This window comes from Cynocephalus volans, chromosome 10, assembly GCF_027409185.1.
Source record: "Cynocephalus volans isolate mCynVol1 chromosome 10, mCynVol1.pri, whole genome shotgun sequence".
In the NCBI taxonomy this organism is placed as follows: Eukaryota; Metazoa; Chordata; class Mammalia; order Dermoptera; family Cynocephalidae; genus Cynocephalus; species Cynocephalus volans.
The window spans coordinates 4,695,284-4,708,900 of record NC_084469.1 but is presented as its reverse complement, the minus strand read 5'-3'; the positions used below and the strand labels follow the sequence as shown (position 1 = coordinate 4,708,900).

At 42.4% G+C, this 13,617-nt stretch overlaps 1 protein-coding gene across 1 annotated transcript in view; it reads left to right on the top strand.

The window, feature by feature from the left end:
• Positions 1-13,617, top strand: part of WIPF2 (WAS/WASL interacting protein family member 2) — a 38,150-nt gene extending 24,533 nt beyond the window's left edge. The window contains exons 3-8 of the mRNA XM_063111918.1: positions 486-618; positions 1,425-1,541; positions 2,430-3,086; positions 10,874-11,083; positions 12,578-12,679; positions 12,925-13,617. Of these exons, the coding sequence (XP_062967988.1) occupies positions 486-618; positions 1,425-1,541; positions 2,430-3,086; positions 10,874-11,083; positions 12,578-12,679; positions 12,925-12,965 (1,260 nt within the window). The 3' untranslated portion in view covers positions 12,966-13,617. The remainder of the gene's footprint in view (positions 1-485; positions 619-1,424; positions 1,542-2,429; positions 3,087-10,873; positions 11,084-12,577; positions 12,680-12,924) is intronic.

The window sequence follows — 13,617 nt, the reverse complement described above, 5'->3', positions numbered from 1 at the left end:
GAGTTCTAGAGTCACTGTAGGGGTTTGTATCCTTGCTTTTCCATTTACTAGTTGCATGATCTTAGGAAACCAGATGGCAATAATGATAATAATACCTTTCTTATAGGAATATTTCAAGATTTAAATGAACTGATGCAAGTAATGTGCGTAACACATGCCTGAGACATAGTAGGGACTTAGGAAATATTTGCTTTGATGATGATAATGTATAAAATGTCTAACACAAATCCTGGCATACATGTACTTAGTATTAGTGCATGCCTCCCATCTGAAGCTTCTGAATAGGAGGAAGACCTGTATCCTTCACAGAAGGTAGAACTGGAGAAAAAGAGAAGAATGGTAATGCACATTGATGTTGCTATGTGGCACATGTATCTGATTAGGTTAGACAGGCATCTTACGGAATCCTGTTTGGCTTAAGTCATTTATCCAGAGCTTGTGATGAAGGGAACTATTTAGGGTGAACTAATTTTTTCTTCCTCCAGGCAAACACAGAGCAGCCCAAGCTAAGTAGAGATGAGCAGCGGGGTCGAGGTGCCCTCTTACAGGACATTTGCAAAGGGACCAAGCTGAAGAAAGTGACCAACATTAATGATCGGAGTGCTCCCATCCTCGAGAGTGAGTCTAAGCTTCATTTCATAATGAATCACCAAGATGCCAGGGTTGACTTGGAGACTTGGCTAGCCTGTCATTTTTATTATTGGGTCTTGAGTAGGAGAATTTTGTCCCAGCGTATCCTTTGGCTCTCTTCGCATCTGTTCACTTGAATATCTTAGAAGTTTGTTCTTGATCTGTGGGAGGCATTCTCAGGGTTGAGATTCTCATTTCCTACTGTAACTAATGCTTATTAGGGTACATCCTTGTCTGTTCTTTAAGAAGACCACCACATTCCTAGAAACCTCTTGTCTGAAGCCAAGGATGGTGTTTTGTTTTTTAGTGGCTGGCCAGTACAGGAATCTGAACCCTTGACCTTGGTGTTATCAGCACCACACTCTAACCAAGTGAGCTAACTGGCCAGCCTCAAGGATGGTTTTATAATTGCTCCAAGTGTCCATTCCTGTAGACCTCAGGGAAGTTTGCTCACACCTGAGTCCCTGAGCCATTTTCCCCCTTAGCACCTGGGACTTGGAGAGGAGAGCCCAGAGAACTCTGTTGAACATTTCTTTATCCCTGTTATCCCTTTGCCCTAAATAAGGAAAGACGGGCTTCTTGTTCCTTTTGTTCTTTCTTTCATCACAGCCAATAGTTTCATCTCCACACAAAGATATGGAGCACAGAGGCTAGCTTTCTTTAATGGAAAGGCAAAAGCAAGATTGGTTTGTTTGCAAAATAAAGCCCAAATAGAGGAAGGATTTCTCTTCAGGATTGATTTGGTTACCAGCTTAGAGCATATGAAATGAAAACCCTAATGGTATGCTTTCCAGAGCCCAAAGGAACCAGTGGTGGTTATGGCTCTGGAGCAGTTGCCCTGCAGCCCAAGGGAGGTCTCTTCCATGGAGGAGTGCCGAAGCTCCGACCTGTGGGAGCCAAGGATGTTTCAGGTATCTGATACGTACTTTCTTAGGATATTTCCCAAGTGTATTAATTTCTGACTTGTCCCAACTGGGCCATCTCAAGTTGAGGAGTGTAGTACAGGTGGGACAAAGGAGGAGTGGGAGCAGGGGAGGAATTATAGAGTAGAATAAAGCAAAGCTGAAGGATTAAATAAAAATGTATTCAACTTGGATAAAGAAAATGTGGTATGTGTACATAGTAGAGTACTATTCAGCCTTAAAAAAGAAGGAAATTGTTATTTGTGACAACATGGATGAACCTGGAGGACATTGTACTAAGTGAAATAAACCAGGTACTCATTTATATGTGGAATCTAGAACAGTCTAACCCATGGAAGTAGAGAGTAGAATGGTGGTTACCAGAGGCTGGGAGTGGTAGGGGTGGGGATGGGGAAAGGAGAGTTTGGTCAAAGGGTACAAAGTTTCAGTTAGAAAGGAGGAATAAATTTTAGTGATCTATTACACAGCATGGTGACTATAGTTAAGAATGTAATGTATATTTCGAAGTTGCTAAATGCGTAGATGTTAAATGTTCTCACCATAAAGAAATAAGAATGTGAGGTGATGGATATGTTAATCAGCTTGATTTAATCATTCCACAGTGTATACATATAACATCACCTTGTACTCCATAAATATATACAATTGTTATTTGTTAATTAAAAATAAAATTAAATGTAAGAAAAAAAAAAAAGTATTCAACTTTCATCAGCAGTATTTGTTAATGGGCCGTGAGCCTGAAACCAGATTAAAACCTAGAACTATGCAGGTACTTTTCCTGTTGCTGTGTAGGTTGCAGCAAGGCTGGGTGCACTAGAGATACTGACCACTATCTATCTAGCTCTGTTGACCCAGTGTTGTCTGGTGTATTTGTAGAGAACCTAGCTGCTAAGCCAGCCCTACAAGTCCCAAGTTCTCGAGCTGCTGCCCCAAGGCCTCCAGTGTCTATAGCCAGCGGACGTCCTCAAGATGATACAGACAGCAGCCGAGCCTCACTTCCAGAACTGCCCCGGATGCAGAGACCCTCTTTACCGGACCTCTCTCGGCCTAATACCACCAGCAGTACAGGCATGAAGCACAGCTCCTCTGCTCCTCCCCCACCACCCCCAGGGCGGCGTGCCAATGCACCCCCTACACCTCTGCCTATGCACAGCAACAAAGGTCCAGCCTACAACAGAGAGAAACCCTTGCCGCCGACACCTGGACAAAGGCTTCACCCTGGTAGAGAGGGACCTCCTGCTCCACCCCCAGTCAAACCTCCTCCTTCCCCTGTGAATATCAGAACGGGACCAAGTGGCCAGTCTCTGGCTCCTCCTCCTCCACCTTACCGCCAGCCTCCTGGGGTCCCCAATGGACCCTCCAGTCCTACTAATGAATCAGCTCCTGAGCTGCCACAGAGACACAATTCTTTGCATAGGAAGACACCAGGGCCTGTCAGAGGCCTAGCGCCGCCTCCACCCACCTCAGCCTCCCCCTCTTTACTGAGTAATAGGCCACCTCCCCCAGCCCGAGACCCTCCCAGTCGGGGAGCAGGTAGGTGGTAGCACCATTTTTTCCTCTTATGCTCTGAGCTGAGTTTATCTTTTCTCTTCACTCTTTTCCCCAGGATACCCTATCAGTGATAGAAGAGAATAAGAATTCATTTATTCATTCAAGTGGTTTATTGAGTGCCTTTTTTTGTGTCAGACTCTGTTGCTAGGGCGACAGCAATAAATAGAAAAGACAAAAATTCCTGTTCTGGACAGTCAAACAAATAAACTAGTAAAATATGTAAATACATAGTATGTAGTATGCTTTACAGAGATACAAAGCAGAGAAGAGGAATAAAATATACTGGATGGGGCGGAGTAATGCTGTTTTAAATTGGGGGATGGGGTAGAGTCAGGGAAGGCCTTACTGATACGGTATGACAATTTGGCAAAGACCTGAAGAAAGTAATGAGTAAGCTGAGTAGTTATCTGGGAGGATAGCTGTTGTATGCAGTGGGAACAACATATGCAGAGGCTGTGAGCAGCAGTATGCTCAACACATTTTGGGGACAGCAGGGAGGCCAATGTGGCAGGACTAGAATAAGTGATGGACAGAGTGGCAGGACATGGAGGTCAGAAAGGTAGATCTCCATGGGAGGACAGTGTAGGACTTTGTAAAGACTTTGGGCTTAGCTCGGTGTGAAGTAGGAAGCCACTACAGGGTTTGGACGGTGTGATAGTATGATTTGATTCACGTTTTTAAAAGATCACTAGCTTCTGTGAGGACAGACTGCAGGAGGACAGAGGTGGCAGAAGGAGGCCACTTAGGAGCAATAGACTGGGCAGATGGGGAAGACCACAGCAAGTTTGGAGGAAGATAGGAGTTCAGTTTTAGACAAGTTTGCGATACCCTTTAGACACTCAGGAGAAGATTGGTGATGGGCTATCAAACTCGGAAGTTAGGGAGAGAGGTCTGAGCTAGATATATAAATTTGAAGGATACTAAAAACCATATGCTGGATGAGATCATCTAGGGAGTAAATCCAGATAGGAAGGGAGCTGAGGCCTGAGGCCTGGGGCCCTCCTACGTTAGAGGCAAGAGCGACAGAGGATACCTAGCAGAGCAAACTGCAAAAAGCCTCTAGGAAGGAAGGAAGGAAGGGAAAAAAAACCCAGCAGTGATGGAAAAACTGCAAGGTAGAGTGAGTGATCAACTGTGCCCAGTGTTGCAGTGGGTCAGGTAAGTTGAAGACTGAGAACTGACATTTGTCTTAGTATCATAGGACCTTTTTGAGTAGTTTCAGTGGAGTAGTGGAAGATGAACATGGAAACTTAATTGGAAGTGGGTTCAAAAATGTAGGAATAAGAGGAGAGGACTTGGAGATAGCAATGTAGAACTCTCTTCAGGAGTGCTGTAAAATTGTGTTGGGCGGGGGAACTATGCAGATAAATGGAATGGTTGCTGGAGGACAATGTGGGTTTGAGGGTTGAGTTTTTTTTCACCCCAAGATTTGGAGATCTGTTTGTATGGTGATGGAATGAGTAGAATGAAACCATTAGAGAGGGGAAAAATTGAATTAGGACAGAGGGAACAAATTGCTTAAGTAATGTTCTTAAAGAGGCAGGAGAAGACAGAATCTGATCCATAGGTAAAAGGGTGGCCTTAGATAGGAACACAGATAGTTTTTTCATAGTAATGTGAAGGAAGGCAGAGCATGTAGGTGTAGAAGCAAATGGTTAGGTGGGTGTAGTGGTAAGAGCATGTGAAAAGTTTCTTCTAATCTGCTTCTGTTTTCTCAGTAAAATAGAAAGCAAGAACATCAGCTGTGAGTGAAGCAAGGGAAGAAGAGGGAGAAAAGACATGAAATGGTCATCTGGAGCGTGGGAGATGTGGACTGGGGAGACGTGCTTAGATAGTCAGCCACACGAAAGACCTACTTGAGATTAGGGCCCATACGTTTCTTTTTTTAAAAAACATTATTATTATTTACATTCTAAGATGTTGTGGAGCAGTTGGGGGAGAGGGGAAGAGGGTGGGAAAAGGAGGAAAGGGGGGTCTGGTCGAAGGGCCCATACGTTTGAAGTGAGATTAATCAGCATGGGGTGTGTTCAGCTGTGCATTTGCAGGTACAGAATAAGGGCAGAGTTGTATTTAACCAGCGTTAGTATTTTTTAGGTATATGTGACCATAAGGGAGAGTAGGGCAAGGGAGTGAAGGGTGTATGTAAGGGAGTAATTGTATTAATGAACCATGGAGCCTAAACTGGATAAGGAGAGAATTAAGGAACCTTCGGAAAGGTTGAAGAGGTTGTGCGATCTTTTTACAAGATGGCATGACTTAAATTTGAGAACAAAGGAGGCCATGACAGCTCTCTGGGGCCTTAATGGAACTTGGGATTTTGGCTCCCATATCTTTGTGTCATTGGACTTTGAGCCACATTGTCCACAAGTGGCTTTTGAGCTTTTATTTTAAAGTCAGTCTCTACAGATATTTAACACTGACTAAGAAGGCTGGCTTGTTAGCTCAGTTGGTTAGAGAACAGCCTTGTAACATCAAGGTCAAAGGTTTGGATCCCCATACTGGCTAGCCACCAAAAAAAAAAAAAAAAGGAAAAAAAAATGTTATGTCATCGAGAAGCCCCTATTAAAAGCCCACTAACCTGTGCTTCTGCTTAGTTAGATACATACAGATTTGTACTCTAGGAGCTGGCAGTCTAACATAGGCAGTCAAACAGTAGCCTGGTACAGCCCTAAGGATGTAGTCCAAAGGTGGCCCTTGAGTCTGTAAAATTCAGGTTTAAAATTTTTTTTAACATAGGAATTTTTTAAAAGTCCCTTTATTTGAGCAAAGCCCATATCTTTCTTTCTTTTTTTTTTTTTTAATTTTATTTTGTCGATATACAATGTGGTTGATTATTGTGGCCCATTACGGAAACCTCCCTCCCTCCTCCCTCTCCTCCCTCCCACCCAGCAATGTCCTTTCTGTTTGCTTGTCGTATCAACTTCAAGGAATTGTAGTTGTTATGTCTTCTTCCCTCCCCCCGTTTTTTGTGTGTGTGTGTGTGTGTGTGTGTGAATTTATTTATTTATTTTTAGCTCCCACCAATAAGTGAGAACATGTGGTATTTCTCTTCTGTGCCTGACTTGTTTCACTTAATATAATTCTCTCAAGGTCCGTCCATGTTGTTGCAAATGGCAGTATTTCATTCTTTTTTATAGCTGAGTCATATTCCATTGTGTAGATGTACCACATTTTCCGTATCCACTCATCTGATGATGGACATTTGGGCTGGTTCCAACTCTTGGCTATTGTAAAGAGTGCTGCGATGAACATTGGGGAACAGGTATACCTTCGACTTGATGATTTCCATTCCTCTGGGTATATTCCCAGCAGTGGGATAGCTGGGTCATATGGTAGATCTATCTGCAATCGTTTGAGGAACCTCCATACCATTTTCCATAGAGGCTGCACTATTTTGAAGTCCCACCAACAAAGGATGAGAGTTCCTTTTTCTCTGCAACCTCGCCATCCTAACTGGGGTGAGATGGTATCTCAGTGTAGTTTTGATTTGCACTTCCCGGATGCTGAGTGATGTTGAGCATTTTTTCATATGTCTGTCGGCCTTTTGTATATCTTCCTTAGAGAAATGCCTACTTAGCTCTTTTGCCCATTTTTTAATTGGGTTGCTTGTTTTTTTCTTGTAAAGTTGTTTGAGTTCCTTGAATATTCTGGATATTAATACTTTGTCGGATGTATATTTTGCAAATATTTTCTCCCACTCTGTTGGTTGAGTTGACTTTAGTGTATGGTGAAAGGTATGGGTCTAGTTTCATTCTCCTGCATATTGATATCCAGTTCCAGCACCATTTGCTAAAGAGGCTGTCCCTTCCCCAGTGTATAGGCTTGGTGCCTTTGTCAAAGATCAGATGCCTATAGGTGTGTGAGTTGATTTCTGGATTCTCTATTCTATTCCATTGATCAGTGTGTCTGTTTTTATGCCAGTACCATACTGTTTTGGTTATTATAGCTTTGTAGTATAAAGTCAGGTAGTGTTATGCCTCCAGCTTTATTTTTTTTGCTCAGCGTTGCTTTGGCTATGCGTGGTCTTTTGTTATTCCATATAAATGTCTGGATAGTTCTTTCCATTTCTGAGAAAAATGTCATTGGAATTTTGATGGGGATTGCATTGAATTTGTATATCACTTTGGGTAGTATGGATGTTTTCACTATGTTGATTCTTCCAATCCAAGAGCATGGAATATCTTTCCATCTTCTTGTATCCTCTCTAATTTCTCTCAGCAGTGGTTTGTACTTCTCATTATAGAGATTTTTCACCTCCTTGGTTAACTCAATTCCTAAGTATTTTATTTTTTTGGTGGCTATTGTAAATGGGCAGGCTTTCTTGATTTCTCGTTCTGCATGTTCAATATTGGAGAATAGAAATGCTACTGATTTTTGTGAAAACCCATATCTTTCTGACCCCATCCAGGAATAGAAGCAGAGAAAAATGTAGTTTCTTTGGGTTGAGCTTAGTAGTTCTAAATGTCTGCAGATTTCTTGCTTCCCACCTCTCAGTTCTTTCTCTGTGGTTTCTTTAGAAAAAAAATTTTTTTGTGTGTTTCTGGCGGCTGGCTGGCACAGGGATCAAACCCTGTACCTTTGTGTTACCAGCACCACACTCTAATAAACTGAGCTAACCGGCCATCCCTAAATATTTTTTAAGATTAGGAAACAAACTGATGTCAGAAGGAGCCAAATTGGGACTGTGAGGTGGATGCCCAATGATTTCCCACTGAAACTCTGCCAAAGTTTCACTTGTTTTTTAAGAGAAATGAGGAGGAGCATTGTTGTGGTGGAGAAGGACTCTCTGGGGAAGCTTTCCCAGGCATTTTTCTGCTAAAGCTTTGGCTAACTTTCTCACATTCCCATAATAAGCAGATGTTATTGTTCTTTGGCCCTCTAGAATGAAACAAGCAAAATGCCTTAAGTATCCCAAAAAACTGTTGCCATGACCTTTGCTCACGACTGGTCCGCTTTTGCTTTGACTGACTGGACCACTTCCACTTCTGGGTAGCCATGGCTTTGATTGTGCTTTGTCTTCAGGAACATGTGGTAAACTCATGTTTCATTTCCTGTTACTATTCGAAGATATGCTTGATGATCTTGACCCCACTTTTATTTAAAACTTCCATTGAAAGCTCTGCTTTTGTCTGCAGCTAATCTGGGTGCAACAGTTTTGGCACCCATTGAACAGAAAGTTTGCTCAACTATTTTTTCAGTCAGAATTGTGTAAGCTGAGGGCCAGCCCGTGGCTCACTTGGGAGAGTGTGGCTGATAACACCAAGGCCAAGGGTTCGGATCCCTATTATAGGGATGGCCAGTTAGCTCACTTGGGAGAGCGTGGTGCTGACAACACGAAGTCAAGGGTTAAGATCTCCCTTACTGGTCATCTTTAAAAAAAAAAAGAAAAAAGAAAAAATTGTGTGAGCTGAACCAATTGAGATGTCTATGGTGTTGACTGTTGTTTCTGCTGTTAATGGCTGATTCTCTTTAATTAGGGTACGAGGGCTGGCCGGTTAGCTCAGTTGGTTAGAGTGTGGTGCTGATAACACCAAAGTCAAGGGTTTGAACCCTGTGCTGGCCAGCCACAAAAAAAAAACAAAAACAAAAAAACAAAAAAAAAACTTCCTTCAATTAGAGCACTAACAAGATTAATTTTTTTCCTTACAAATTGCTGTGGATGGTCTGCTGCTGTGGGCTTCATCTTCAACACCATCCCGTCTCTCCTTAAAACAAGTGATCTGTTTGTAAACTGCTGATTTCTTTGGGGCATTGTCCCCATAAACTTTCCATAAAGCATCAGTGATTGCACCATTCTTCTACTTAAGCTTCACCATAAATTTAATGTTTGTTCTTGCTTTAATTTTAGCAGAATTCACGTTGCTCTGATAGGCTCTTTTCAAACTGATATATTATCCTTCTTAGTGGCTCAAACTAGATCCTGTTCAGACATGTTATAACAAGTTAGTATGAGTTTATTTTGGTGCAAAAAGTTTTGCAGTTTGTGGATAGTTTTTTCATAATATGCATTTTCCATGAACTTTTTGAATACCCCTCATATGTTAAAGTGTAATGTGCTGATGAATGTTACAGATTTTAGGCAGCGGGCTTCCAGGTAGTTCATGGACTTCATTCTCTTATTAAATCATATTATGGCAATATTATTGATAATGTACTTTTGTTTCTATATGAATTATTTGCATTTGAAAGGGTATGGAATCTTTTGCTCAGGGTGCTCAGAGACCAGAAAAACTAGTGTTATTGGTCCATAGAGTTTGTTTCTTGTATTTTTCCTTTGTAGAGCAAAACACTGTCCATTTTTGAGGGAATCTTTTTTTTTTAAAGAATTGGTACCATCATGCTTTCCTCAGAATTGGGGTTATCTTGGATTACAAAAGGCAGTCACCCATCCCAGGGCCTCTTTTGCAAACTGATTGTCTTTTAGGGTACTTAGATTCTGATTGTGTCACTTGAAACAGTTTTAAAACTGTATCCGACAAAGAGTTCCGAGCTTACTGGAGATAGTAGAACCTGGTTGGGATGACCCTCCCTGCAGGAAGGAGCTGGAGGAGCCAAGCAGGTTGCTTTCTCCTGCTCTGTTTTGCCAGTCCAGGTTGGCTCTCATCACTGTTATCTGTCCAGTGTCTAGCTGGTGTCCTCGTGAGCCTAGCTAACCCTGTCTATTTCACTTCCTGGCCCTGTCCTAGGAGTAGATAGAAATACTCAGGGCCCTGAGAAACTTGGGTTTTAGGAAATATTTTGAGGGTGACCTAAAGAGCTTTCATTTGGGCAGGTTTGGAATGAAAACAAGGCTCACAGAGATGTGCTGGGAAGTGTTAAGGAGATTTTTCTTTAATGATTGCACCCAGTGGCCCCTAGTCATTCTTAGACCTTGAAAAGAGTGAGGGAGAGTGGTGTGTCTTATGGGAAGCAAAAACTAACATTTATTCGGCCTACTGTGCTAGACCGTGTGTGTGTGTGCGTGCGCGCGCGCATCATCCCATTACTGTGTTACATGCTTAATCATGGTCACTCTGGAAATTCTGTCAGTAATTCAGGAGGAGTAATAAGATATTTTTATTACTAAAACATTGTTGTCCATTAAGCCGAATACTAAACAGTACATGTACTATTTAGTAACAACTATTTAGTGAACATAGCCTAGGTACCCAAAGACACATTGCCAACTTATTGGGTTATAAATCTAGTTGAGGAGATATGATACATAATGCTTGAGGTAGTTATGAAAAGTGGTATGGGAGTAGAGGAAAGAGCAGAAATGTGCTTCGTCTGTTTTTATTAGATCTGTGACCTTAGACAAATAACCTGAGTTCCACAGTTTCCTCCTTTGTGACATGGGAATAATACCACATCTTTTGCAGGGATGGCTATAATTTAAAGATTTAATGCATATAAAATGCCTGGAACATAATGGATACCCAATAAATGGTAGCTGCTATTATTGACCTGAAATTAGAATTGTGGAGGAAGGCATTGAAAAGCAGGAAAAAAATCAAGGATAGATAGGGTTCTTTACTGACCTGTGGGAAACGAGAAAAGGTCATACATTTATTCTCAACCTTGGTATCTGGAGGAATGGTGATGCTGTTCAAGAAACAAGGATGAGGAGGAAGGTGAATATGATATTTAACATGCCACCCAGAGGCTCACACACAGAGCCTGGTTCTTTGGGAAAGCACCAAGGCACTCTTTTAGCTCATCTCTCTCAAATCCCTCTACCTGTTGCTGTCTTCACATCCAAGCCTAACTACTTTGGATTTTAATTGCAGCTCCTCCACCCCCACCACCCATGATCCGAAATGGTGCCAGGGATGCTCCCCCTCCCCCACCACCATACCGAATGCATGGGTCAGAACCCCTGAGCCGAGGAAAGCCCCCACCTCCACCCTCAAGGACGCCAGCTGGGCCACCCCCTCCTCCTCCACCACCCCTGAGGAATGGCCACAGAGATTCTATCACCACTGTCCGATCTTTCTTGGGTGAGTAGCTAGCCATTTTAGTCTCATATTTCCTGTGGTGACTTCACTAACTCCAGTGCCTTGGCTGCCAGGTGGCCAGTCTAGAGTGGGAATGGCCACATGATATTCTTTATTCACAGCAGTTCCCCTCCCTTTACCCTCAGACTTCTAGGCCCTGTCCATTGACGTCTTTTTCCTTCTGTGAATTCTGGGTATGGTTGCTTTGGAATAGGTTGAAGTAAAATCAACAGATGTTGTACTAACTCTGAAGCCACTCTCCTGGTTAGCTCAGTTGGTTAGAGCACAGCCTTATAACACCAGGGTCATGGGTTCAGATCCTCATGCTGGCCAGCTGCAAAAAAACCAAAAAAACCAAAAAACCCCACTCTCCTGCCCCTCAAGGATCATTATTTGTGGTTAGGTTTTAGGTCAGAGACTCTGTATCCTTTTTAGGATTATTCAGACAGAAATTATATATCCTCCTGGGAAGGCAAGCTCCTTTCTGGCTCTTTAAATATAAAACAAAACACTATACAACATTTATCTAGTGATCAGAAGCCACTAACTAGTTGTGTTATTTTGCAGAAGTCACTTCACTTTTCTGAGCCTCACTTCCCTTATCTGTAAAACAAAGAGGTTGACTAGATCAGGAGCATATCAGATTAACTTTTCCAAGGCTATGAATATTGGGGCCTCTACCTAAGAGATTCTAATTCATTAGGTCTGGGATGGATTCCTGAGTAAGGGTTGTCCTGAGGATATTGTTAGACACACTGTTGAGGACCCTTGGAATAGATCTGTAAGGTCCCTTACAGCCCTGACACTCTAGATTCTTTAATGGTTGTTCTCTTCCTCCACCCCCCTGCCCCCATCTTCCAGTCTATTCCTATTAGGTGGACCAGGGTCTTTTCTTTGAAGATATGTCCTTATTGTAGAATTCTTTTGAATGTGATCAAGCCGCACCTATAGAAAATATGAGCCTTCTTATGGAGGGGCCATAGAAAGTGGGAGTGGGGGCCATGAGATGGCTATCCCAGTTGTGTTGCAGAACAAAATGAGGGTAACCTGGGCTGAAAGGGAATTATCTAGTCACATCTCTTACTAGCTGGAGACAAATGTTGCTATATTAGGTTAATTTCTACCAGTTTGTGGATTTAGTTCAGTTGGCTTCCCATGGTGACAGTGTAAGATGAAAATGTTATTGAAGTACAGCTATATTTCTTTCTGCTTCCATGCAAACAGCTGGGCTCCTTTCTGCTATGTGCCTGATTTTGGTGGAAAGGTTTAAAGCATTAGCTTTAAAGAGCCTTTGAACACATCCTGTGTGTATGTGAGGCACATAAGTTGATGCTGTTGCTGTTCTCAGGAACCTTGGCTTGGTGGCTGAGGCACACCCTCCCTCACATTAGATCAGAGTGCATGAGAGAGTAGTAAGTGGGGAGGGTCACAAGTGGTCAGAGGTCTGTGGGAGCACAAGGAGGGGTGATATGAATTAATTTTCTATTCTTTTCTCAGATGACTTTGAGTCAAAGTATTCCTTCCATCCAGTAGAAGACTTTCCTGCTCCAGAAGAATATAAACACTTTCAAAGAATATATCCCAGCAAAACAAACCGAGGTGAGAAGACTAGTAAAAAAAAAAAAAAAAAAAAGTGTTTCTATAATTATATAGAATTTGTTTTTTTAGTTTAAAATTTGCTTCTCGTCATCTTCATTTTCTTTAAAAAAACAAAACAACAGAGCCTAGTCCCAGATTTTAAAGGTTAGCGTAAAGAGCCTGTCATTTCATGAGTGTTTGCGTTATTCAAGGTCTGGTGGGTGACCTATAGGTGTGTGGTTTTTGTTTTGTTTTGTTTTTTTCAGCTGCCCGTGGAGCCCCACCTCTCCCACCCATTCTCAGGTGAAGACTGGCTTGGTCCTCTTCCTCAGGAAAAGGATGGACCTTCTCTTCTTCTCAGATGGTCCCTTCCATTCCCCTGAAACCTGCATGAGAGCTCCTAACGTGTTTCTCCAGTGCAACCAACCCCTAGACTCCAAGTGTCCTCCCAGCTCACCACCATCTATGCATCTCGTCTCTGGACTTGGTGATCGGACTCTTAATATATTGACAGTAGGGTCTCAAACCCTGCGTCCATCACTCCTCTAGCAAGCCCTCCTAGCCAGATGAGGAAAAAGCTTTCATGTTTTCTGCTTTCCTCTTGGGGAAAGGTGCCTTGTGATAAATTAACTCATTGTTGGGGCAGGATGGAGAAGGGTGCCCCTCCGTCCTCCTGTTCACTGTGGGGGAAGCTTGGCAGGTATATTATATGTCATTATTTAGTAGGCTGGCATGGCCAGGACTTCTGGGGGGAAAGGGAACATTTTTAGTGAAATAGAAAAGGAGTTTGCAGAGAAATGATCTGTTTTAAAGGTCAGATTTGGAGAAAGGGCGAGGAAATGGGTCTGCTTTATTTTTAGGGATATTTTGGTTTTGTCCTCACCCCACCCCTGCAACCCCAGGGATAAGTTGGATATAAACACTAAATACTAATCAGTTGAGCTAAACATTTCATAGAA